The following is a 26,092-nucleotide window of genomic DNA, read 5'->3' on the forward strand; positions in this document are numbered from 1 at the left end:
TCACCTCTGCTTGCCCCTGCCCTGAGGCCTCGGGTGCCCCCTGGACTCCAGGGCAAGCCAAGCCCAGCCTCGGGCAGACTCCCCGTGCCCACTGCCCCCCCCCCCCCATCAGCTTGCTCCCTGGGATTCATCCCTCAGCCTCCATGCTGTCCCTTTACCCTTATGATGCATAAATTATTGCTACTGCTCTGACGCCATAGGTGTAGACAATCGAAACAGGTAGGGGATGGGATTTAATTAAATAAAAACAAAACACAGTTGGGTTTGACCAGCTGATTACTTTGTCAGCCAGTTCCCAAGAGGTTGGGGTGGGGAATGGACTTTTCCAAGAGGCCCTTCCCTTAACCCACAGGCTCTCCATGTGGACAGACTTGAAATGCCTACGAGGAGCAGCACCCTGTGCTTTTGTAGGGTCCCCAGATAGCACAAAACCAGGGTCACCCCCTCACCCCAGCCACTAGCGAGGGATGGAGAGGACTGTCCTTTTGTCCAAGGAGCCCCAGGGGGAACACATGCCTTCTCCGAGTCAGACTCCCACGGTCCTGCAGCTCCTCCCACACATGAGCAATGCCTAAGCCCAGGAGCCCAAGAGCCAGGGAGCTGTGCTGCAGAGCTGCTCCCTCCTACTCCTCAGCTTTCAAAACCCCCTGGGTGCTGGTCCCAACCTAGGGGAGATGGATGGTGTAGACCAGCAGCAGCTGGTGCTGCCCAGGGAGCCCCTGGGCCCAGCGCATCAGTGAACACTGGCATCTGAGCCCGTGGCCCAGTCTGGGGGTCTGGAGGTGGGCAGTCTAGGATGGCCGCAGCTGCCCTCCTGGGCCTTCCACCTCCCTGACCCCTTCTGCCTTTCTGCTCTGCCAAGAAGGGGTGGGGTGCGGAGAGCCTTTGCTCTCATGCTTACAGGATGTAACCCCCTCCTTCCAACTCTGCAACCACATTCCAGGCAGCAAGGTGGGGAAAGGTTCAGAGCAAAAGCAGGAAAACAGCAATTTCCAACAAGTTCCACATGGTAGATTTCTACTTTACAACTCATTGGCCAGAACAATGGAGCAGGGCCACCTGACTGCAAGAGAGCAGGGGAAACAGCTGTTGTTTTTAAAAAAAAACAGGTACAAAATCAACTTAATAGAGGATAGTAGGGAAGGATTTGGGGTAGGCAACTAGCATGCAGGTTCAGGGTGAGAGGAGGCCCTGGGGACCAGTCCTGTGACTTAGTGACTGTGTGACATTGGGAACATTTCTGAACCTATCTGCCCAGCTGTAAAATGGAGTAATAGGGACTTCTCAGGGTGGCTGCGTATTAAGCAGGAAAATGTCTGACAAGTCCCTGAAAACAAAGCTAGCATGTAGAAAATGTTCATCAAATGGTTCGTTAGTATTTTTATTACCCAAAGGCCACGAGCTGGCAGGGTGCCTGCGCATAGTTGACACTCAGTAAATTCCTATTGGATTCATTAAGCAACTAAGAAATACTATTGGCAGAAGGTGGGGAAAGGACAAGAGCTTCTGATCTGTAAGTCAGAATTATTCCTTGCAGACGGGGTATAGAACCTACATTTGGAGTTTTGATTTCAGAAAATATAATATATCCTTAGTGTGTAAGCTGATATTGGGGACAAGACATAATACTGGGTGGCAGACACTACTCTTAAGCACTTTTGTATTCTAATTTTGAGGTAGGTGCTGTTATTGCCCCCTTATAATGAGGTGATTGAGGATTAGAGAGGTTAAGTAACTTGGAGGTCACACAGCTTATACATGATGGTGCTAGGATTTAACCCCACTCTCAACCACTATGCTTCTGTCTGTGGGAGCAAAGCTGAGGCCAGGCCAGGCAGTGCAGACAGCCATGCTTCTCCCACCCTGCCTCACAGGAAAATTTCTGGGATCCCTGCTCTGATCCCACTCTAAAGGCCCTGACAGAGGGAGAGGAGCCAACCTCCAACCGTGGCTTTTCTCCTGACTCCCACAGACAGCCCTGCCCAAGCCCTCCTCCCCTCTAAGCCCCAACAGCTTCCAGCCTTTTTTGGTCCCCACAAAGGAAGCTCACATCACACAATTGTTCTGTCGGCTGTTATCCTGGCTACTGTTTACTCCTTGGGAAATCCAACGTGGGGAGGCGGGGAGGGCTTGCTGCCAGCATGTGTGTGGCTGGGACCCGGTGTCCCAGCCCAGATGGCAGCCCTCTGCTGGGGCCATGAAGAAAGCCAGGAGCCAGGGAACCCGGAATCCCCAGCCTCCAGCTGTATCAGTGAGTGGAATGTGCTGCTCTAGGGTGTTCAGACAGACCCAGCCAAAGGAGGTGGGGCTGCTGGGAACCGGGGGCAGTGGGAGGAGTGGGGAGGCTGAGCCCACTTGCTTGTGTGTGGCGGGGGGCATGGAGGGTATGAAGGAGGGGAAGGTGTTGCCCTTAGCTGTGGCTCAGAAGGTCCTGGAGCCAGCAGGGAACAGGCAGAACAGAGGAGAGGGTGACAACCAGGACTGCTATGTTTATCCAAAGTTTCTCTTCAGAGGCATCCACAAACACCTATGGCACAATTCCCATTCCAGCTGCACCACTTAACTAGCTACGTGACCGTGGGCAGGTTATTTAACCACCCCACACCTTCATTCACTCATCTGTAACATGGAGTTAACAATAGAACCTAGCATTGGGGATTGTTATGAGGTTTAGATGACATGATGCACTCAGCGTGTTGCCTGGAACAAGTGCTCAATAGATGCAGGCATTGTTGTTATCTTGAGGGCCACCGGCTTCAGGATGGCTGCCGAGGTCGGGCCCCTCAAAGGTTCCGGAAACCACAGGATGAAAGTGGTGCTTTGTTTGGCTTCGGCCATGAGGATCAGATGGTCAAGGGTAACAAATCCTGAAGACCCCAGAGGCCACTGCCAGTTCAAAGTCTGCTGGGCTCACTGGAGGCTGCACCCCACTACCAGACCATGAAAGGGATCAACAGAACCCTGACCCCAGGCCAGTTGTGGCAGCTGGCGGTCCCAGGTCCCCAACAGAACCTGGCTAGTCCATCCCCTCCCCCTGGGAGCCTGAGAGCAAAATAGGGAGGCATCTTTTAAACCAGGCATCCATTTCTACAACAGTCTGTCTTCCAGGCCATCCCATGTTCAGGTCCTCCCTGTGCTGACCTCAGCCAGCTATATAGGCACAATCCAATCCCGGTGAATCCCACTGTGGCTTCACTTTCTAAGCATACCTGTACTTGTAAGTTGTTCGCCCCTTGCCCCCTCTTACTGGGCCCCTTACAGGCACAAGAGGACAAGGAGGTGGCCCTGCCCTCCCCTGCAGTGAGGCTGCTGACCCCTGATGATGGAAACCCATGTTTCTCAAACCCCTGTAACCCATGCCCCACAAGCCCAGGCTTCCCTACTTACTCATGTTAGTCTGTATTTTGCCAACCCTACACATTGTTTCCATTGTCCAAAAATAAAATATTGACTGCTTTTTCAAACCATACTCTCACCTCTCCCTGAGATTCTTACCTGAATACTAATCTCCCTAACATTAGGTTCTGGTTTAAACAAAGAATAAAATCAATCGTCTAAATCATCCAGGGCAGAGTTGTTCTCTTCCTGCAGATTGCCAGGACAATATTAACTAGTTAGCATTTACTGGGCATGGACTCTCTTAATCCTCGCAACAGCCCTGAGGTAGAGGTCACTAGCGTGCCCATTTGACAGGGGAGGAAAGCAGCACAGGAAGGGCAGAGACCACGCCGCTGCCTCTGCGGCAACTTGCCCAGCCAAAGGCAAAGGAGTGCCAAGTGCAGGGCCTGCCCACAGCCCATGCCCCCTCCACAGCCGCGGTGACCCCCTCCCACTGAGGCAGGCCGCTCCTCCTCTAAACGAGGTCCCTTCTTGGTCCATCCTCCAAAGCTGTGGTGACAAGCATCCTCGAATGCATGTGGTGTCTCTCCTGAGTGTGGGGCTGGGCAGGATGATCTAAGAGTCCTTCCAACTAACCTGCCATACTCTAAGGCCACCTCAGGACGACCTCCACAAATAACGGCAGCCCAGGCCCCAGCTCCGGGCCAGATGCTAGCACTGCTTGCCCCTTTTCCATTCCTCCCAAGTTGTTCACTGTTCCTCTCTGAACCACCACTGGGCTGCTGAGGCTGCTTTGGCGCTTTCTGAAGTGGACAAGCCCTCCTGCAAAAACTGCAAAGACAAGGTCCTGGCTGCTTTCTTGCCTCTCAGGGTCTCTTGAGAGATACTAGGGCTTTCCCACACAAGGGGAAGTTCCTGGGCTTTGCAGAACCCTTCCTGGACCAGACACAGGCTGTACAAGCTGCAGGGACACCTCGATGATGCCTAGCAGTCTGAGAAGCACACATATGGAGCCAGGAAGATGAAGCTGCCATATAACCTCAACTCCCTAAGGCAGGGTCTCTCCTTCCTCTCTTTACTGCCTGAGACCTACTGTCTGCAAGGCAAAGCTCAGACCCATTCCTGGTCTGCAAAGTCTGCAAAGTGCCACACAAAGCCTTTCCTCTCTGCTACTCAACTCCCCTGGCCCTCAATTTCCTTACCTGTAAAATGGGGAGGGTGACACCTACCACATAGGGCCATTGTGAGGACTATGTGAGGTAATGCGTGAAAAGCACTTACCACATTGCCTGGCACCCAGTGTGCACCTCACCCAACTCAGCTCTCAGAGAACTGCATATATTCAATTATCACAGCCAATCCTTTTCCTGCTGGCTCTCAGCCTCCCCAAGGGCTGAATCTTTTTTGCTTCTCAATGGGATTAGCTAAAATCTCCCCATTTTCTAAAGTCTGCATTGCTTAGTTTTACTAAGTTCTGGTCCCATCTTCAACTCCCCCCCCAGCCCTAGGTCCTCATCATTTGGTCCTAAGACGGAGCCTCAAGGCAATTCGAGAACCACTGGCAGGGCCCTCCTGCATGCAAGGCTCGGCTTTCCTCCTGGCTGCCCCGGCTGACACCCAGGCCAGGCTTCAGCCCCCATGTCCCTGTCACTGACAGTGGCCAACTGGCCCCTCCCCCACCCTACCCTGCAGACTCCGGCAGTCCTGGGAGGGGGCTGGGTCTCCAGCTTCAGGGAGAGGATGAGTACAAGGACCAGAACAAAAACATAAGCAGCTTGAGGCCTTTTTATTGACAATTCTCCATATACACAGAGATCCTTTTAGTTCCTTTCCAGTGTAAAAAAAGCAGAGGGTACTTAACTCTCATTTCTTAACAGGACAAAGGAGCCCAAGGCTCGCCTGGTTCCCCAGGGCCTGGAGCAAGGCTCCGGCTGCTGAGCCCAAGCTGGGCTGGTTGGCCTGGGCAGGAGGTGGCCTAGGACAGGTCTCTTGTTGCCCCAATCCACCTCCTCAGGTCCCTACTTGGGCTACAGAAACATCTCAGCCTCCTACGGTTCTAGGTCCCAGGCAGCCCATGACTCCAGGGAAGAACCCCAAGGTGGAAGCCCCCCATCCTCCTCCTCCCATACCTTGTGACACATGTTCCCAGGAATCATGAAATAAATAAATAAATACTTCAAAAAGGCAGGGAAGCTCCAGAGCAAGGAACAGCACCTGAGCCAGCTCATGGCTTAGGGAGAGAGACCCTAAACCTCAAAGAGTCCAGAAGTGAACATGAAATTGTTGGAAAGAGGATAAGTTACTTTATCCCATAACTGAGACTGTCCTGTTGGGAAAAGCTCTGGAATCTAGCACCCAGCCCAGCAAGATCCCACATGTCCCAAGCCCCCGATGATCAAGGGCTTCAGGACCTGTCCTCATACTCCATGGGACAAGAGCCAGGGGAGGGCTGCCCTCTGCATGGAGCAGGGGAAGCAGGAGTGATCTGAGAGCCCCACAGCTGCCCTGGCAGGCTGAGAAGAGCAGGGCATTATATGGGTTGAGAAGCGGAGAGTCAGGGTCTCTGCAAGGTGGGGCTGAGGTCCTGCAAGCTGCTGAACCTTCCCTACACTTTGCTTCACTTAATACTGAAAGAATCTGCCAGCTCCTCCTACCCAGTCTCCTCTGGGGAACTTGGGAACCTCCACTCGGTCTCTAGAAACATTTCTGATCTCCTTAGCTCCTCCCACCAGAGGGGAAATCATCAAATTCTGAGGTCTGGAGGGACATTCAAACAGTTGCGTTGTGGTGTGGCCCGACCACACCCTTCTACAGGCTCTTTGAGGCTAAGGGCCTGGCCCAGTACCCAGCAAGGGAAAAACTCAGGGCCCCTAGAATTCCCAGCCGATGAGAAGTTAGTGTGATCATCAGAGATCCTGATGGAAACCAGTCTTGGCTCACTGGTGCCCGCTAGCTTATAGACCCTGGCCAGCCCTGCTTCCCCTAGAGCCCACTCAGCCCAGGACAGAGCAGGCAAAACATGCAGGCCCTCCTGGGGCTCCTCTCCCTTCTAGGGCTTGAGGGTGGCCATGAGAGCCATCCATAGGAGTGGGGAACAGCTCCGGTACCCGGCAGGAGACAGTGAGGGAGGGAAGGAGAAGCCTACCTAGCATGCAGGCCCCCTTTGCCCAGCAATGCCACCACGGCTAGGGGTGGGGGGAGTGGGGGATCTAACTGTTGCCCCAGGGTCCGGCGCCCAGTTGGACCCTGGCCACTCTTCTCACTTGCTCAAGGTCTGGTTACATGAGGCACACACAAACACAGTCTCTCTCTGGGCTTCAGGGGCTGAAAAGGAGGAAGAGCTTGGTGAGAGGCTTCCTCGTGCCCTCTGGCTCAAGGCCCCAGCCACCCACAGGAACCCCACCCCATAAGAGCACCACACAGACCACCCACCGCCCAGCGCACCCCCTCCCTGGCCCAGGCCACTAGCCCACCCTCAGACACTTCTCTTTCCACTGGAACCAGGGACTCTAGGGGTGACTATGGCAAAAGCAGGCCTCTCCCAATGCTCTATGCAGTAGACATTATTTGGCACCAACAGAACACCTTCAAATGTTTTTTAAATACAATACCAGTAGAGAATTTTCCGAAATGTTTTAAGAGTGGTTATTTCTGGGTAAGATTACAGGATTATTTTTCTCTTTTTTTTTACATAGTAATTTCCAAATTTTCCAAATAAGCACACATTACTTTAATATCAGAAGGAAAAAAATACTAGATTTAATGTCATAACGTATTACAAAGCAGTACCTAACACCTGATCCCATCTTCCCTTTGGAACGTGCACGTGCATTTATCCCACATGCGTGCTGCAGTTGGGGAGGGGCTGCTGCAAACTGTTCTCTCTGGTGGGGGGGACTAAGAATGCTTTTCTTCTTTTTGCTTATAGGTATATCCTTTGCTTTGTTAACGAATATATGTCATTTTTATACAAAAAAGAGAAATGACTTTATTTTATTATCAAGGTAATGGAAAAAAAGGATAAGATTCAGGGCAGTGGATTCCTCAGGGGTATGCAGGCAGTGGCCCTTGGGGAGCCTCAGAGGTGCTGCTAATACTCTGTTTTTTAACTTCAGTGAAGCACTCACAGGTATTCATTTTATTATCAGGCTTCATAATATACAGGTACACTTTATGTATTCATTTGCATGTATCAAATATTTCATGGTTGTTGGCTTTGTTTTTTAAGGGGATAAAGATGTTGCTAAGGGCCTCAGACCAGGATCCCAGATTCCCTGACATCTGACACCTCGCTCCTTTCCCACAGTGCAGCACCCCTTGGAGTGGGGAGGAAGGCGGCCATCCTCTCCCTGTCCCAACCCCTGGCCGCCTGTTCCACTCACCTGTGGCCCCCATGCAGGACTTTGGCACCTTGAAGGAGCAGCACCGAGAGCAAAAGCTGTTTCCACAGTTACTGCAGCTCCGCTGCAGACAAGAGTCAAGGCCAGTATCAGACACGGCCCCCCACATCCCAACCCACCCACCCCCCACCCCAGGGGCATCTGGAGCCCCCAGCACCTCCCTCCTTTCCATCAGCTGATTCCTCCCAAGGAACCTGCCACTACTGTGGGCAGGGAGAGATGCACTCATCTGAGTAAATAATGGAAACCAATGTGATCCAAGAGGGAGTCAGACTGCATCAATAACTCCTGCACACCCCCTCCCAACTCCATGCAACCCAACCCACACAGGCGTGCTGCCCCCAGCGAACACACCATCAAGACTTACCCTCTTCTTCAGCACTGAGAAGGTGGCAGAGCAGCCTGTACAGCTCCCTAAGAAACAGAGGCAGCAGCTCAGCTTGACCCAAAACAGGCTTCTCAACTCCTGCCTGTTCCTGGTTCTTCCAAAGGAAAACACTCAGGACACCGGCCCAGCCCAGATTCCTTGGTTGGGAGCAGTGAGCAAAGGAGCATTGTCCAGATTCAGAGCCAGAAGGAGGGATTCAAACTAAGAAGGAAAGAACTGACAGCCACCAGGAATCAGTGTCCCCCAGACCATAAGGAACTACTAGTCCCTGCATCTTCCCTGAGCTTACAGGACTCTCCTGCAAGTTCAGTAGAAATCCTAGAGCATTTAGCAGCAGCCTCTTGCCTGCCTGGCTCCTTAACCTCAGAATCTACTCCCTGGAAATCAAGCTGAGCTGGAGGGATCTGACTTTGCCTGGTATGAATATGTTTGCCACAGAGAAGGCAGCTCCGACCACTTCAAATGAAACCCACCTGACATAACCCCCTCCCAAAGTGTCTCCTTATAAATACTCTGCCCATAGGGTAAAGAAAGAAATGCCTCCTAAAAACCAGATTCTGAAGATTCCAGGAGAGAAGCTCCGAACCAGGCACCTGCCAAGAAGACCCAGTTGGGACAGCGTGCAGGGACATGCAGGGCAGCAGGCTCAGGCAACATGAGCTGCAGGGGTAGGCAGGGGTGAGCCAGAGCCAGGAGACAGAGGTCCCGCATAAACAGTCAGAGGGGACAAGATGACAAAGCTCTAAGCAGGTGGCAGATGGGACAACAGCAGGTGAGAAAATGGAGGAGGCAAGGAGCATGTAACAAGAGATAAAGGATGAGGAAGGAGGGGACCAATCATTCTTTTAGAGGCTACATGAAGGCAACTAGGCCCAAGAGAAGCTGTGCCCCCAACCCAGCCACACCTCCAGGACTACAGGAAACCGTGACTGCGAACTTGCCTTGACGAAGGCTGCCATTTGGCGCCCAGGTGCACACAGGTGGAAGGATCAGAAAGATGGAGGCAAACAGATCTGAGGAAAGGCAAGGCCAGTCTGGGCCTTTCAACAAGCTCCAGAAGCAAACTCTGAGGTAAAGGAGCAAAGAAAAGGTTCCAAAGGCATTTCCAGGAGCACAGACTGTGGTTCACTGCAGAAATAGCCATGCAGGCAGAGGATACTGAGCCAGGGGAGAAAAGGCTGGGGGTCCACAGTGGGCATGAGGATGCTCCCAAAAGTGGGGCAGAGAACTGTGTCAACAGCTGTGGGCCTGGCAGGAAGTTGAGCCAAGTCCCGGGAAAGACTGAGAAGATATAAAGCTACTGGAGGAGGTTTCTGGAGCTTTGGACCCAAAAGCCTCCTGTCATCTGGCCAGAGCAATCACCAGCTTCAGGGAGTTCTGCCACCGCCTCCTGGATCACCCATCTGGCCAGGAACAAAGTGCCAGTGGGTCGCCAGACCTCTCCTCCACACAAAGGCCCAAAGCGATGTTCACAGCGAGGAGTCCCTTCCTCTGTTCAGCGAGAATCACCTGCAGCTCCTGCTAATGGAGTCTCCCTGGGATCAAGGAAAGGAGGGCCCTAGCCAGAGCAAGGGGAAACCTGAGGCCAAGGTGCTTAGGTAAATGCCTGTTGTTGTCAGCCAGCTGGTGGCCCCAGTCAGAGAGGGAATGCCTGCTGGTGGTGCCGAAACACATCTCAAGCTGCTCCAAGACTGTCCCCTACACCGAGAACCTGAGGAAGGCAGCCCGCCTTGCCCTTCCTTAGCAAGGCCTTTCTTCCAAACCAAGGCTACTCCCAGCTCACCAGCCACTCCAGACCTCAGCCATAACTTTACCAGGTTCAACTCCCAGCTCTCCTGACCTCAGCCAGGTTTCCCAGCTGTGCTAACAGTGAAGTCAGCCCTTCTCCAAAGCTGCCTCCCTCTGCATACCTGCATCCCTCAATAAAATAAGGACTGGCCAATCTATATACATGGGAGGGGGGCAGCTAAGGGCTCCATCATGCCCAGAGAAGGACGCTGTTTGCTTCAGTTTGCTTCCACTTAGATCGGCAAGGCCGAGACAGGCTGCCTGCAAGCTGTGGGAATGAAGAGGGCCTGCCATACTAACAGCGCCCACTTTCTACGCACTTCCCGTGTGCCAGTCGGGCACTGTACTGACATTAATAAGCATTATCTCATTTGAGCCTTACAACAACCCTGTGAGGTAAGAACTATTATTACCCGCCTCTTACAGAAGGGGAAACTAAGATACAAGAGGTTAAATAATCTGCTCAAGGACACCTAGCTGAGCTGGGATTTGCACCAGGCAGTCAGATTCCAAGCTCTGTTCTTGGCCATTATGCTATGCTGCTTTCCCAGGTTCTGTCAGTCTCAGGATTACACCTCTCTGAAGTCCAGAGGTGACATTTCCAGAACGGAGTTCTGTATCTTTCCACAAGCTAATGTTCAGTAGGGACAGAAGACAGAACCCATGCTTACTCCCCTTTAACGCCTGCTGGGCATTTGCTACTTTCATAGGGTCCCATGGACATACCTTGTACCCCTTGCTCTTGTCACACCCAGTACCCACAATTCCGAGCCTTTGCCCCTGTGGCCAGGCTGCCTCCCCATAGCCAGTGTCATCCCATCCCCACCCCCTCCCCTGTTCCTCTTCCCTGGCCATACCAAAGTTGTTGGTAGGGTAACGCTTGCGGAGCCGCTCTGTGAGCCGTGACACCTTGCTGCGCAGCACCTCATTCTTGCTCAGGAACCCGTTGTCCTGCAGGGCCAGCTCATCCTCTGCTGGGCATGGGGCACCCTCATCATCCTCCTGTGGGAACAGTTCCTTCCAGCCCTGCCCCTCTTGGCAGGGCCCCAGCACATGCGTGCAGAGGCATCCCAGCACGAAGACCCACAGGGCATGGCACCAGCTGACTCGGCCACCTCTCCACCACCACCCAGCCCCTGTCCACCCCACCAATGCTCCTACTTACCAGAACCACCAAGTGGGTCTCCTGCCTCCCAAGGTGCGGGGGAGAAGGAGAGAAAACAGAGAGAGAGAGCAAGAAGAAAGAAGCTGCTGGGTTGGGGGCAACCTCCAAGCAAAAGGAAACACAAGTGCTGCTGTGAGTTCTGTCTGAGCATTTCCCAAGGCGTGATATTAGGAGATGCCCCCATGAAAAGATTTGTGTGGAATGTTGTATACTATTGTTTTTCAAACTGGGTAAGATCAATTTATCGGGTCATTTTAAAAACCAGAACAGAATGAAAAGAAAATCCCTTATTTTTTATTTTCCAGGAAACTCAGCTAAGTTCACATATTTTACGGACATATGTGTAAACTGGGTCAAGGGGTAAAAATGGGTTGCTTACTGTGGATCATGAACAAAAATGTCTAAAAGCCCCTGCTTCACAACCTATGATTCACAACCTATGATTGTATATTAAAGTCTTGGGGAAATCCTTCAGGAGTCAGAAATTCAAATGTCTGCCCAGGCCAGACTGGACATGCAAGAGTGAAGGGGATGAGGTGCCAATCATAGGCCTGGTGGAAAAACCACAAGGCCCCCCTTCTTTATTTCTCACATTCCCACTTTGCAAATGTGATAATAAATGGCAATCGCTATTAGGTCGCAGTGAGTGGAGCAACAGAGCCTGTGTGGACCTGCAGGAATATGCCTTGTCTAAAGGAAACAATCACTCTTCCACTACATTGCTGCAGACACAGGGCTACCAGAGTTGCTGATTTTTCAGAGATACTGAAAATCTAGGAGAAATTCTAATGAAATCTCCCCATTGTTAAATATTGGCTCAAAAAATTATTTTAAAACTTTGCATGCCAAATAAAACACTGCTGCAAACTACTAGTTTGAACAACTGTCTGACAATCAAGACGACTGTTTAACTTTCCCTGACCCCACACTTGGCCAGGCAACCAGTTCCCCACCTCCCCTCCCTGCCCTGCAATGGGGCAGCTCATCGAACTTATTCTGCAGAAGAGCAGCTAGAGACCCAGAGCAGTGCCCTTCTCCACATCTGCCTTCTCTACATCAAGAGCACCAAGTACACTATCTCCAGCTAACAGGGTAAATCACCTCCCAGTGGCTTCCAGAACCATCCCTGCTCTGGGCACCCTGACAGTTGAGTGGGCAAGCCATAGGAAGTGTACTGACCCCAGGAAGAAAGGGAGTTCAGTGACTCCCTTTCAACCAGCGAATTCTAGCTCAGAGCTTCTCAGCTTTTCATTTGGACATAAGAGAATTTAAACAAACAAACAAACAAAAAATATACTGGGGATGTGGGAAGCTATGGGGCTCCAAGACCACCCAACTTGTGGCCTGGTAAGTAGAGGGCACTGCGTAAGGGCCACCCACCTCAATTGCATCTTTAAACTCCTCATCTGGCTCAGCCTCCTCAGCCTCCTCCACGCTGCCTGGTGTGAGGTCCTGGGAAGAGAGACTCCATTACAGGAGAGGGATGGCAGCCCTGCTCTGAAGGTAGAGGGCCAAGTCCCTTGAACCAGCATCTGATTTTCCCAAGATACCTGTTCCTGCCCCAGATGAAATGCCAGAAAGCAAGAAAGAAAGAAGTCACAGGAAAGAAGGCAACCTCAAATCTATGAGTGATGAGGCGATAGGAACAAGACCAGCACTGGACCTGAGGATGCCGCACAGCACAGTGGCTGAGAGCAGGCTCTAGAAACAGAGGGTCTGAGTCCTGGCCCTGCCACGTACTAGCCGTGAGGCCCTGGGCTAGTTACTTGGGCAACCACACTGTGCCTCAGCCTTCTCTTCTGCAAAATGAAAATAATATTCTAAGAAACAACCTATATCTCATGGGGTAATATCAATAAAGTACTTGGGACAGCATCTGACAGAGTAAGCACTCAGTAAACAGTAGCTATTATTATTACAATTATTATTAAGCACTTCAGAGGAGATCAGACCTGCGAAGAAGCAGCCACAAGGACTCCAACACTAACCAGCCTGGGAGCTAAACAGCATGGACAAGCTGGTGGCCAGGAAGGCCCAGCAACCTGCCCACGCAGGCTCTGCGCTGACGGTTAGGCCACTCACCTCCGTGGGGGTGGGGGCAGACGTGTTGTCCGGCAGTGCGCCCTTCCCCCCAGCATCCGGAGGTGGACTCTCAAAGGAGCTTTCTTCCTGCTTGGGGTTCATCTGCTGCTTCAGAGATGCTCTGTACTCAGATACCACTAGCAAGGGCAAGGGGATCAGGGTGGAAGGCAGAAACAGGGCTTGGAGTGAGTGGGGCTTTGAGGGTACCCACTTCCACAGCCTCTTCCTCCAGCATCCCTTGGCTGCAGGAGTTGCCCTCCTTACTGAGAAATCACCTCTCTAAGCCTCATAAACAAAATGGAGATACCACCACTTACCTCATGAGATTGTTACAGATTAAATGAGGTAAAGCATGGAAAGCATTTAGCACAGTCTCTGGCATGTAGTAAGTGCTTGATAAATTATGGCTTTTATAATTAATTACCACAAGCAGGAAAACAAATATAGCAATCATCCAAACATATGTGTAGGCACAAACCTCTGTGAGTCAGGGCCTCTCCAGATTGCCTTACTGCTTTGGAAGCCAGACAGCAGATGAGTACTCTCAGATCACAGAGATGGAGCACGAACTCCGGGTGGTAGCCCAGGGGGTGGGAGGCAGCATGGGAAAACATTCCTCCCTCATCTCCCAGAAGCCACCATACCATATACACAGTGATACATGGTCTTGGGAAGGGAGACAGGACCCCACCTACTGAACATCACAGAGCCCACTAGAGCCCTCCGCAGGAGCACCCTAGCATGGTGCTGCCCCCTTGTGGAAGGTGTGGAATGCACAGCACACAGACGATTAGTGGTGGAGACTGGGGTGGGGGGCAAACCTACCCTCAGAACTGGAACGGGCCTGGCACCCCATCTCTGTCAGGCTCTACAGGGCTTACCTCGAAAGAAATCCACATTCCCCAGAAAGAGTGTGCTGTTTATAAGGGCAAGGACCCAGCACAGCGGCAGCAGATACAGTATGCAAACCATGCCCAGAAGAGCCCCATAGAACCTGGATTGACAGAGAGGAAACAGAGGATCAGAAATTCATAACTTAGAAGGAAACAGGTTTGGAGGACACCCACACAGGGGCCGAGGCAAGAAATCACTCCACAGTTAATAAATCAACAAGACCTGTTAATTAAACAAATGGGGAAATCAAGTGACGAGAACATTTTACAACTACTGACAAGTAACAAGTAAAAGTGGCGCTAGTAAGGCCACAGAAGTGGTGCTGGAGACCCGGGTGAACTGGTTCAAACCATCACTCTGGCTCTAGACTCTGAAATCTAGCCCAAGACAGACTTGGATCTGAATCCAGCTTGGCCACTTCCTGCTGTGTGACCTTAGGCAAATCCCTTGGTTCTCTCAGCTTTCCTTCCTTCACATGTAAAATGCGAATTAAAATAGTGCCTGCCTCAGAGGGTTACTACGAAGACTGAACACGGAAAGAGTTGATCACAGTGCCTGGTACAAGATGAAGGCTAAATAAATATTAGTTGTTATTATTATTCATACATAAAGAGCCTCAAAAACATTCATTCCATTTGTTCCAGTAGTTTCATTCTTGAATTTATGCTAAGAAAAAAATGTCAAGAGATATAAAGTTAAACCCACAGAAATGTTTACTTCCAGGATAATAATGAAGTAGAAACTGAATAAATGTCAGTTGGACATTCTGTATGAAACAGAATTGTTCCATAAATTACCGTACATACTATACTATAAAATAAACTATATAGTAAAGTATATTAATCCAGTATTACAAATAATTCCAAAGGCTATGAAGCAACGAAGAAAACCACTTTATAAAAAAAAAAAAAAAAGAAATCACGCGTACTCTAAGAAGCTTTGCCTTAAGGTAAATACAGATGGCAGAATCTAGAAGGCAAACCAAACATGAGCTCGGCTGTTGTATCACAGTGGTAGAGCAAATGGTGAGTTACTTTTCATCGTTAAATTTTTCTGTGATTAAAATGTTTCTACCACACATACAAGAAGGCATCTTAAAAGCAGTGCCTTGGAGTCCACAAGCATATGTGCCAACCCACACAGTAGGACCTACAAGGCTTTCTTTCCCTGAGGAAGAAGGGGCAGGGCCCTTTCAAGGCAGCTGCCTTTGCTTGAGGCTTAAGTTGCAAATCCCTGCAGGGCAGCGGTGGTAGGAGGGTGAGGGGCCACTCACTGTGAGGACACCACGGGGTTCTCCCACTGCAGCACGCGGTAGGCGGCTTCACAGGTGCAACACAAGCGGCTCAGGAAGGCCTCCAGCTGGATCAAGCTGCAGACACAGGGGGGTCTGTGAGGGAACAGGTCCCATGCCACCCATCCTTGGGCTGTGACAGAGCTCTGGGAAATAGAGCCTAGAACTTCACTGGAACAGCTGGCTAGAGATGACCAACTCTCGTTAAACGGAATGGGTCCAGACAGCACTGGAGAAAAGGGCAAGGCCAAGCCACCCCAGCTTCATACATTTCTGTTCCCTTGTAGGAGCCCCTGCTAGGAGGAGAGAAGAGAGGTTCCTGCTTTGGCCTCTTCCTAGCTGGTCATGTTGGGCAGGTTACTTAACCTTTCCGGGGCTGCAGTTTCCTCAACTATACAGTGGGGGTAGGAGTTCCCATCTCATACGAATCCTGGCAGCTGTGAAGTTTAAATGGCAGGATACAGACCAGTGGTTCTTTTTATTTTTTTTTTTTTTCCCGTTCTTTTATGCATTTAAATTTTTTTTTAATATTTATTTTGAAATAAATTCTAACTTACAGTAACAGTTCCAAAAATAATACAAACCCCATACACAGAACTCCAACATACCCTAACCCCCTCCACTGATACCCCAATCTACCAACTTTAATATTTTATAGACCAATAGTTCTTAACCTGGGATGTAAAGAGTCATTTGGGAAGTTTTTGTAAAAAAAACATGGCTTCACCCCAGAAGCAATGAGCACATCCTGCACCCAGATGTTGGTTTCCAAAGGGATCACTGGAGAAACAGCTGATTCTAGGATTGGGGCAGGGAAAGCGTAAGAGGAATTGGAATACCCTGTTGTAGCAGAAAGTAAAGAAGCATTCAAAAATGATGAGGACATATTGAAAGAACACGGGAACCATGCAAAAGAGCTCCCACTGGTCAAATCTGGGACAATTTAAGATCAAAATAAATAATGACAGTAATGGATTATAACCCACTGAATAAAATTAAAACCTGAGTTCATACTGATAAACATAAATAAGGAGAAGCTCTTTCTTAAAGTAAAATGCCAGCTAATAAATGTACATGGAATGACAGTCAGAAAATCACCTTTGCAACCATCATAGTTGCAAAGCTTATTAACTGATCAGTTTATTAACTGATTCAGGCAAGAATTATCAACAGATTTAACAGTAGTGGGTCTAATGAGGAACAAGGTATTTACATGGTCCCAAAGTGTCTCCCCTCAGATGACTAACCATAAAGGGCAAAACCATAAGTTTATAGTGGAGAGCCCTTAATCAAATGATCAAAGTTAATAAGTCCCATAATGAGACAGACTGACATCATGTGCCTCCTGACATGATGCACTTGTCATACTCCTGCCAAAAATGCATAACCTGAAGCTACTCATGAGGAACCAGACAAACCCAAATTGAAGGAGAGTCTACAAAATAAGCTTGCCCTCTTCAAAAATGTCAAGGTCAGAAAACCCAAAACAGAGGAACTGTTCCAGGTTAAAGGAGACTAAAAAGACATAAAAACTCCATACACACAGGGAATCTAACAGTTACTTGTATGTCAGTGTTCACAGCAGCGTCATTCAAAACAGCCAAAAGGTGAAAACAAACCAAGAGTCCATAAACAGATGAACAGATATACAAAATGTGATATGTGTGTACACACAATGGAATATTATTCAGCCATAAAAAGCAATGAAGTTCTGACACGCTACAGCATGGATAAATGTTGAGGACATCATGTTGAGCAAAATAAGCCAGACACAAAGAGATAAATGTTGTATGATTTCACTTATCTAAGATATCTAGAATATGCAAATTCAGAGACAGAAAGTAGATTGTGGGTTACCAGGAGCTGGGAGGAGGAGGAAGGATGGGGAGATATGGTTTAATGGGTAGTCTCTGTTTAGGGTGATGAAATTTCAAGTTGTGGTAATGGATGGTGATGACAGTTGCACAACACTGTGAATATAATTAATGACAATGAATTACACACTTAAAATGGGAAATTCTGTTTTATATATATATATATATATATATATATATATATATACACATATATATATATATACATACATACACACATGCATACGTGTGTGTGTGTGTGTGTGTGTGTGTGTGTGTGTCCACAATATTTTTTTTTAAAAGAAAAATAAAGCAATGTGTGATCCTGGATTGGTTTCTGAATGAGGGGGCAATTGATATTAAGGGCTTTTATTAATACAACTGGCAAAATCTGATTAAGGGCTTTATTAATACAACTGGCAAAATTTGATTATGAACTACATATTAGATAATAGTACCAATGTTAATGTTATCATTGTTAAATTTCCTAATTTTGATCACTGTACTGTGGATAGGTAAAACAATGTCCTCATTCTTAGGAAATACTTGCTGAAATATTTGGGGTAAATGGGCATGATATTTGCAACTTACTTTCAAATGATTCAGGAAAAAACAATATGTATATGGAGAGAGGTAGATAAAGCCAATGAGGCAAAATGTTAGTAAATGATCTATCAGGGTAAAGGGTATATGGGAGTTCTTTGTATTATTCCTCCAATTCTTCTCTAAGTTTGAAATTATTTTAAAGTAAAAAAAAAAAAAAAGCTTTCAAAAGCCCACAGAGACCCAGCCCACTTGCTATAACTGACTCAGAATCTCTGGGGTAGGGCCTGGGGCATCCATTTGTTTATGGCTCTTTTTGAAGTTCCACAGATGCCTCTGATGCCCAGGGAGGGCTGAGAGCCCCTGCTGCATGCCAAGAGCCTGTGTAGAGCCTAGCTTGGGGAAGGGCTTATTAAATGCCAGCTGCTCCTGTAGTTGTTACAGTTAATATTCAACAGTCTTAAAATGCTTCCTCAAAAGCACTAGCTCTGTCAGAATGAGGCCAATTTTCCATAGTATACTGATGGTTAATATTCACCAAACACTTCCTGGGTTCCAAACACTCATCTCCTCTTCACAGCCTCCTTGAGGCAAGCCCTATTATTATGCCATGTAATAGCTGAAGAACCTGAGGCACAGGGAGGCTAAGCAACTTGCCCCACATTCCACAGGAAGTGAAGGTAAGGACAGGAAGCCAGGCAGTCTGGCTCATGTCTACATTGTCGTATTATTCTTAATCTAGACCTTGAACTGCCTCCCTATGGGAAAGAACTCAAGCTATGAAATTAGCCAGACCTGGACTCTCATCCTGGCTTGGTCTATATAGGCTATATAAGCCTTCTTCCTCACCCACAAATGGAGGATAAAAACAGTAGCTACCTCCTAGAACTGTTAAAAAGATTACATGAGGTAACATTTGTGGTTTGCCTGATACACGGTGTGCCACACGGCAAGCACTCAGTGTGATGGCTGCTGTTCCAGTTATAATTTCCCACCTTCCTGGCCTCTCTTCCATACTCACAAGATCTTCACCTCGGCCACAGCTTCAGGGCGCGACAGGCGAACTTTCTGCAGGTCCTCCTGCCTCACGCTGTGGTACTTCCTCCGCATAAGGTCAGACTCAGGCAGCCGTGTCCGGCAAACCTCCTGGAGGTAGCCCAGCAGAGCGGGCAATGAAATCAGCAGGGCACTCACTGAGTACCACGCACCTACAGGATCAAGAGCACTGCAGGTGAAACAAGCAGGACAAGGAGCCTCTGCCCACCCAGACAGCCTCAAGGTTCACTACCCCACCTCCTCTGAGAGGTGTTTCCTGATCACCCTGTATGAAACAGTATCTCACCCCTTAACCCAGCTTTTATTTTCCCTCCTAACACCTGTCACCGCGTGACAGATTCTAGGTTTGCCCATTAACATAGGCTCTTGGGGGCAGGGACTTTGTCCACCTAGTCACTGCTGTAGTCCCAGCCCCTTTAATGATGCTAGCACATATTAAGTGCTCATGCCTGGAGTCTGGTTGCTAGGAGCACCCAAGGACTGACACTCTGGCCTCTGGGCCACAAAAGCCTAGTGGGAGCCTTTCCTTTGGCTTATTTTAGGATACCACATACCACCATGGATTGAGAAATAATGAGGCTGAGATAAAATTCAAAGAAGGAACTTCTTCCATGTGACATGGTACCCCAAAAGCAAGCTAGCAGAGCACTGGGCAGAGAGTAGATGCTTGTTAGAGATGTACCATATGAACTGAATGACTCTGGAAATGCATTCAGAAAAATCTAACAGCCTGGGAAAGGCACCTGAGTTTCGATCTGGCAAAGAGGACTCCCACTAAGAAACAGAACACAAGGTGTCTCATGTGAAGTGAGCTCATTTTCAAAGCACTATATCCCTATCTCCATAAGAACCAAAGAAGACACTCAAGAAATGTGAGTTCAGTAGAAGAATGAATAAATGAATAAAGGATCTAGCTCCTCAGAACACTCTGTCCCAAACCCTTCGTTCATTTCCCGAGGGGTTCAGCTTTTTCTGTAGCCATCTGCCAGTTCCAAGCAGGGAAAGGGCCAGGTCACACCAGATGTTGGTAAAAAAAAAGTCCAGAGGAGACATCACTACCTAGGACCCCTATAGACACACCATAGACTCCTCTCACTGCTGGTGACTGCCCAGTAGCTCTTGCTGAGCCAGAGAAAAATCAACAGATCTGGCAAAAACCCCTTATTAACTCATGTTCCTGGTAAGCTCACCCTATTCCATTTTCCCAAATGACCCCTGAATCAGCTTGGAGATGGTCAACGGAAAAAGGTCAATGCAGCAGCGACTGTAGCTGCAACTGCATTGTTCATCAGTCAAGCTGCTGCAACCAGTCAAGAAAACAAATAATAATAGTAATAATTATAAAGCTATAGTGCATGGGCTGCTTACTCTGAGTAGGACACTGTTCTAAGTGCTTTACATAGATTATCTCTTTTATTCCTTACTACTACCCTTTGGGGAAAGCACTATTATTACCTTCTCTTTAGTGATAAGGAAAATTAGGCTATAACAGACAGGAGGTTAAATAACTTGCCCAAGGTCACATCAGCAGCCCCACCAGGATTCTGACCCAGGGCGCATCTCTGGAGCCTGTGTTCTGACACCAAGCAGATGCAGAGGGATGCTAATGCTGGAGCAAAAAGAACAGCTCCCTCACACAAGGTCGTGTTTCAGTATTCTTCCCCCACATTCATTCCACCAAAAAACCCCATGGCCCTTGCAAGCAGTTCTTACCCTCATTCAAAGTGAGAAACAAGATGTTGAGGCCCAGGCAGGTCAGCAAGGAACACAAAGGCGTCTGCCACCTACAACACAGAGAGTCCTGATCACTCAAGACAGCCGCTCCTTAAGTTAGGAAGAAGGGGTTTGGGGCAGCATCAGATGGGTCATCCAAGTCAGGATGGAGAGGAGCAGGCCTGGAGCACAGCATCAAGGAGAAAGGAAAAGTGGGCCTCTCACTTGAACAGGTGACAGGAAAGGGGTTAAGAAGTCACATATTAGCCCTTGGGATAAGAAAAGGTATCATCGCAGAACCTGAAGACCTATAAAACTTTCTCCCAGGAGGAAGAACTTACAAAATGCCTGCTAAGAAATTCAGTTAATACTGTTTAACCTGTGTTTTGTTAGGTTCTATTCCCTTTAAGAGGACAAGCTGAGAAATATTCTTTAAAATTTTCCTATACTCTTTTTCAGTTTCATAAGTAATATATGAATATATATTCATTGAACAAGATTCATATAACACAGAAATAGAGAAAGAAAAAAATGTGAAAGACTTCTGACTCCATACATGACTTTCTCTTATTTCTGTAATTTGAAAGTTTATATTGAACATATATTAATTCATAAGAAGAAAAAACAAGAAATGTTTTATTTTAATATATTAAACAATGAAAATGAAACCAGGGTGAGGACTCACTCAGTAAACATGCCCTAAGTGACCTGGAGCAGATGGAAATAAACGCAAACCCCCACCACCTTCACCACCAAACAGCAAAGGAGAAGCCCCAAAGAGAGAAGAAGATGACCAAGAAGCTCAGGTTGCTGAGGACAGGCAAACACTGCTGGCTCAGTCCCTGATGAGGGTCACTCAGTAGGAAAAGAGAAGCACAGATGTAACAAAGAAACCACTGCCATTTGTATTCTTAAGAACTATGTCAGTCAGTATAGATAAGATGAGCAATCAGAGGGAGACAAATAGAAAAATAAACAAGTAAGCTGCTGGCAAGCAATGCATTCAGTACAAAAGTGTATCTTCTACTGCTCTAATTGAAGTATTTCATAGTTATTAAGTAAAGTTAACTAATTTATGTGCTGTCATATTTCTTAATAAAAATTATGAGTGAGGGAATGAAATGACCTCTTTTTGCATTTCTTTGGAAATTCAAAATTTGAATTTCTTTGGAAATTCAACTTGTACTGCCCTAATCGTAATCAAGCCTCATAATTAGCTGATGGAGGCTACCAAGGTAAAAGCAAAATTAAAAGTCTAAAGCCAATCCTACTTCAGGGATTAAAAACATCACACTGCCACTGAAGTCACTCTAATTTTTAAAACCTCTTCCATTCTATCTGACGTCTTTACTGACACTCTTCTGACTACTCCCGGAAGACCCAGCTCTTGGAGCAGCTGATCCCTAAAAAAAATCACTACCAGCTCCAGGCTTCAGATATAATAGCCAAAGCCCAAGATTAGGCCCGTCCCTCTTCAAAGTCAAATCCTATTTACTAAGAACAGAACAATCAAAAGCACAAACTAATTTGACAGCCACTTTCACAGACCAGCGCTCCATCTCCAGGGGCACGAAGGCCACAGGCTCCCAGGGGCTTTTTAGGTCCAATGCTCCTCTTCAATTCAGCTTTAATCAATCCGACCACATCCTCAGATTTCTAACTTTCATAAAATGAAAAACCTCTAACACATTAGTATGCCAAAAAGCACTACAGACAGTGACAGCAAAGAAAGAGAAGAGCAGGATATATTTAACTTTGGTGATTTGCCACAAAAGGGCAAAACACAACACACAGAAAACACCAGAGAGCACAACCCCATGCTCTCCAGACCACTCTGGAACAGTGACTAGCCATCTCTAGGGACACTGATGTAAATTAAAGGGATCTGGGTTGAACAAGAAAAAGAAAATGTAGGGCTTTGATCAGAGAATTAAAAATAAAACACCCACTATTTCCAGAATGAAGAAAGGATGAATACTCGTGACACCCTGAGAGGCTAATCTCACTCCACCCACCCTGCCTCCTACCAGCCTCTCTAAGGAGGAGGGTTGAAGGTCTTTACGAAAATCTAATGAAAACTCGCATCTTCTCCCTGGAAATAGACACAAGTGTGCACACAATTTTACATGCAGTTTCAGGGGATTCATTGAACCCTAATGCTCACCTGTATGCTACAAGCTAAAGACAACTGGGTGTCACATGACTCCTGAAGTGATATAGTATTAGAAACACAGCTTTAAAAAAATTTAACTTGAATCTAATCCAACCTTTAAATCTAACTTCCATTTTCTCCATGAGGAGACAACCAGATAAATCTGCATAGGCAATTCTTCAGAAGAGTCAGTGCCCTCAGAAAGTCGGTGTCATGGAAGAAGGAAATGTTTTAGACTGAAAAAGATGTTAAGGGATATAATTTAAACCACGGTCCTGGAATGGAACCAGATTTGGCCAAAACAATTGTAAATGACATTCTTGGGACAACTGAGGAAACCTGAATATGAACAGAGCTTAGGATGATATGAAGGAATTATTGTTAATTGTGTTATATACGGTACTATTTTGTTTATGAAAGAAAATGTCCTTCTTACTTCAAGACACAAACTGACATATTTAGGGAGTGAAATGCCATAATGGCTGTAATTTAAAGTACTTTAACATAAAAAAATAAAGTGAGCTAAAAGGAGAAAACAGAAAATTACAGAGAAAAACAACCGAAGTAGGAAAGGAATAAAAAAGGCTGAAATTCATAATCCCAAAGGATTAGTGAAAACGGTACCTGCTTCTTCCTGGGTATTACATTTCTCTAACTTTTGTTCAAAATGATATTCTGTTTTTAATATTAATTGTGCTAATACTGGAAGAGGGAAAAAAAAAACCTGCTCTAGGATGTAGATGGCCTAATGAAATTAGTTCAAGGCTAATCAGCAGTCCTGGTGTATGAGCTTATTCAGCCACAGAGAGAAAATCCTGGTGAAAAGCCAGATCCCTCCCCTGGCCTGAACTAAAACAGGATGGGTCTGGAATAAACCCAGATTTCTGGGGTTCCCTGCATGAAGCAAACCCAGGCCCAGTGGACTCCCAGAACTAGGGCAGAAAGGACAGCTCAGCCTCTGCCTGAATGGCCAGTCCACCTACATGCAGAGCAGGAAAGCAAAAGGCCCAGAAGATCAGAGCAACTCCACAGAATCTATACCTGAGCAAGTATCGGACACCGTCACCTGCATCCTTCAGGGGTTCCAGGTAAATCTCCAGCCTCTTGTAGGACAGAACCAAGTTGAAAAGATCAAACGCTGGGGACTTGGTAGGGGCAGGTGGAGACTCTGGGGAAGCCTCGGACATCACGCTGGGGCTCCCTTCCAGGCAACAACCCTCACGCTCCGATGTCTGCATCCTGAAACCATAATAATTCCTGACATTTGCATTGTACTTTCCAGCCTGCAACACACTTCTACTTGCATTTTTGCATGTGGTGCCCATAATAAACCTGTGAGGTAGGCAGGGTTACATGTGGAATGCCCATTTAGAGAGGCAGAAACTGAAGTTCAGCAAGATGAAGTGAGTTACCCAGATACAAAAGCCTGTTCTAACTCCCCATCCCCAGCTCTTTTCCCCAAAGACCATCTAGAGTATCAATCATAAAGGACACACACACACACACACACACACACACACACACACACACACACACACAGAGTTGCCGGGAAGGCAGCCTGAGGTCTTAAGAGAAATGATCACCTGGAATATTCTCCCCCACTCCCTACCTGGTTAACTCCTACTCATCCTTCAGGTCTCAGCTTAAACATTTAAGCTTCGCTCCCTTGCTCTGGGAAGCCTTTCCAAACATCAAGTCTGAACTGGGAGACTTTTCCCAGTGCTCCCAAAGGACCATGCACTCACCCTAGCAAAGCACTTGCTGCACCAAATTAAAACTCCCTGCTTTCTTCCCTGTCCCTCCCTCTTAACTTTGTCCACGAGGTCAAAAACTACATCTTCCATTCACCACTGTTTCTGCACACAGTGAGCACTCAATAAATGCTTGCTGAATGAGTGAATTAACTACCCATACTCCAGGACCCCGGGGCTTTCTTCTGCCCTATCCATCCTCTAACCCTTTCGTTCCTCGAGAGTCCCAACAACTTCCTGGACCATCCCTACCCATCACTGTCATTCTTCTTCTTGAACCCCACGGAGCGGTCATCACCTTCCATAATGTCCCATTCCCATCACCCCTCTCCAACGAGAAGAGCCACAGGAACCCTCACCCTCTTTCCTAATTCCAAAATCCTATCCCGAACGTTAAGTAGAAAACCAGGGGATGAAACCTCAAGGCACAGCTACACAAATCAGTCCCAGGAAATGGACTGCGATGTGACAGGGGAGCGGCAAAGAGGCCACCAGGAAATCGAAATGCGGAGGCAGGGCAAAAGGACCCAGTGCAGGTAGGGGCCCAGGAGAGGGTGAAGCAGGTCAGCGCCGGCGAGCGGCCTTGACCACCACTTCCGTAACTCAGGAAGCCCGAAGGGGCCCCTGCAAGCCCAAACCACGGAAGCCACGCCCAAAGCCGCTGGGCCAGCAGGTGGCGGCCCTCACAGCGTCCAGGCGCCCAGCAGGATACCGAAGGCGGAGACACGGGGGCAGGGAGTGAAGGACGCCTCACCTACCTGGTCGCAGGGCTGGGACGGAGGAGGGTCAGGGACGGCCGAGGGGCGCCAGTCGGGCCACTGGGCCCGGAGGGTTTCCTCAGGCCCGCCCCACCCCACTCCGCGCCGCCACTCGGAACCGCTCCGATATCGGAGGTCCTAGTTCCTGCTCCGCCGCCGCCGCTTCCGGAACCCGAGTTGCTCTGCGACGGCGTCCTCGTGACGTCATCGCGCCCGCCCCGCCTCCGACCCGGCTGCTGAGTTTAGCTCCGCCCCTTCTGCCGCAAGTAAGCGCCCTCCTCAGCAGTGCACCTGCGCTATTTTCCCAGCTTCTGGGAAGGCCTTAACTGTTCCCCTGCAGGACAGCGATTCGCAAAAACCTGGCGGGACTCCGGAACACGTGTATGGTGCACCCACACCTTGCAGCCTCCACTTCGCTCTGAGAGACTCTGGTGAGGAGCAGTTGGAAAAAAGCTAAACTGAAGAATTTACACCTCCATCTTCATTCCCCGCCCCCCCCCCTTTACTTTAGCACTTACCTCTCTAGCCATCACCCGCTCTGGTCTGTGAGTCCAGGAAAGGCAGAAGTCATACCCGGTGTGCCCGTTGCGTAGTAGAGAATGCAATTCCATTCATTGTTTCCTGAGTAGCTACTGTGTACAAGGTCCTTGCGGGCCTTTCCCCGCTCGATGTGCGTGGCCCATTTAATCTCCTTTAAAGCGCATCCGATGGGGATGCACCGGACTAAGCGCTCCCCTCTTCAGCAACACTGTTGGGGTTATCCCCATTTGACAGATGAGGAATCGGAGACATGTTAAGGAACTTCAATGTCTCCCAGCTAGTAAGCACCCTGGAGCTGGGATTTGAACCTTAGGTGTCATCTGACTCCAGCACCCCCGTCCATACCATCAGCGACCTTCCTCTACATTTACTGGGCCTC

General features: G+C 48.4%; 1 protein-coding gene across 4 annotated transcripts; it reads right to left on the minus strand.

Annotated features, from left to right (window-relative positions):
• Nucleotides 1-5,106: 5,106 nt before the first annotated feature.
• ZFYVE27 (zinc finger FYVE-type containing 27) lies at nucleotides 5,107-25,357 on the minus strand. 4 transcript variants are annotated; one of them, XM_037804530.1, is made up of 13 exons: nucleotides 25,174-25,357; nucleotides 23,706-23,903; nucleotides 20,513-20,583; nucleotides 18,765-18,951; nucleotides 15,330-15,425; nucleotides 14,044-14,156; nucleotides 13,163-13,299; nucleotides 12,461-12,532; nucleotides 11,081-11,101; nucleotides 10,773-10,917; nucleotides 8,107-8,153; nucleotides 7,722-7,803; nucleotides 5,107-6,663 (listed from the first exon to the last, which is right to left on the minus strand). In XM_037804530.1, exons 2-13 carry the CDS (start codon nucleotides 23,900-23,902, stop codon nucleotides 6,599-6,601), a joined length of 1,233 nt encoding a protein of 410 aa, XP_037660458.1. In that variant the 5' UTR covers nucleotide 23,903; nucleotides 25,174-25,357; the 3' UTR covers nucleotides 5,107-6,598. The 4 variants fall into 4 exon arrangements, with proteins under 4 accessions (XP_037660458.1, XP_037660459.1, XP_037660460.1 ...); XM_037804531.1 differs by lacking the exon at nucleotides 11,081-11,101 and having other exon boundaries at nucleotides 25,174-25,355; XM_037804532.1 differs by lacking the exons at nucleotides 20,513-20,583; nucleotides 25,174-25,357 and having other exon boundaries at nucleotides 23,706-23,874.
• Between the last annotated feature and the right edge of the window lie 735 nt (nucleotides 25,358-26,092).

Source organism: Choloepus didactylus, chromosome 15 (assembly GCF_015220235.1).
Source record: "Choloepus didactylus isolate mChoDid1 chromosome 15, mChoDid1.pri, whole genome shotgun sequence".
In the NCBI taxonomy this organism is placed as follows: Eukaryota; Metazoa; Chordata; class Mammalia; order Pilosa; family Megalonychidae; genus Choloepus; species Choloepus didactylus.

Excerpts from the sequence above, each read along its gene's own strand:
- ZFYVE27 (XM_037804530.1), bottom strand. The coding sequence starts at position 23,902 with ATGCAGACATCGGAGCGTGAGGGTTGTTGCCTGGAAGGGAGCCCCAGC. Across the intron at positions 18,952-20,512 it reads GTTTCTCACTTTGAATGAGG|GTGCGTGGTACTCAGTGAGT; the intron begins GTAAGAACTGCT and ends TTGATCCTGTAG. Across the intron at positions 12,533-13,162 it reads CTGCCCCCACCCCCACGGAG|GACCTCACACCAGGCAGCGT; the intron begins GTGAGTGGCCTA and ends CTCTCTTCCCAG.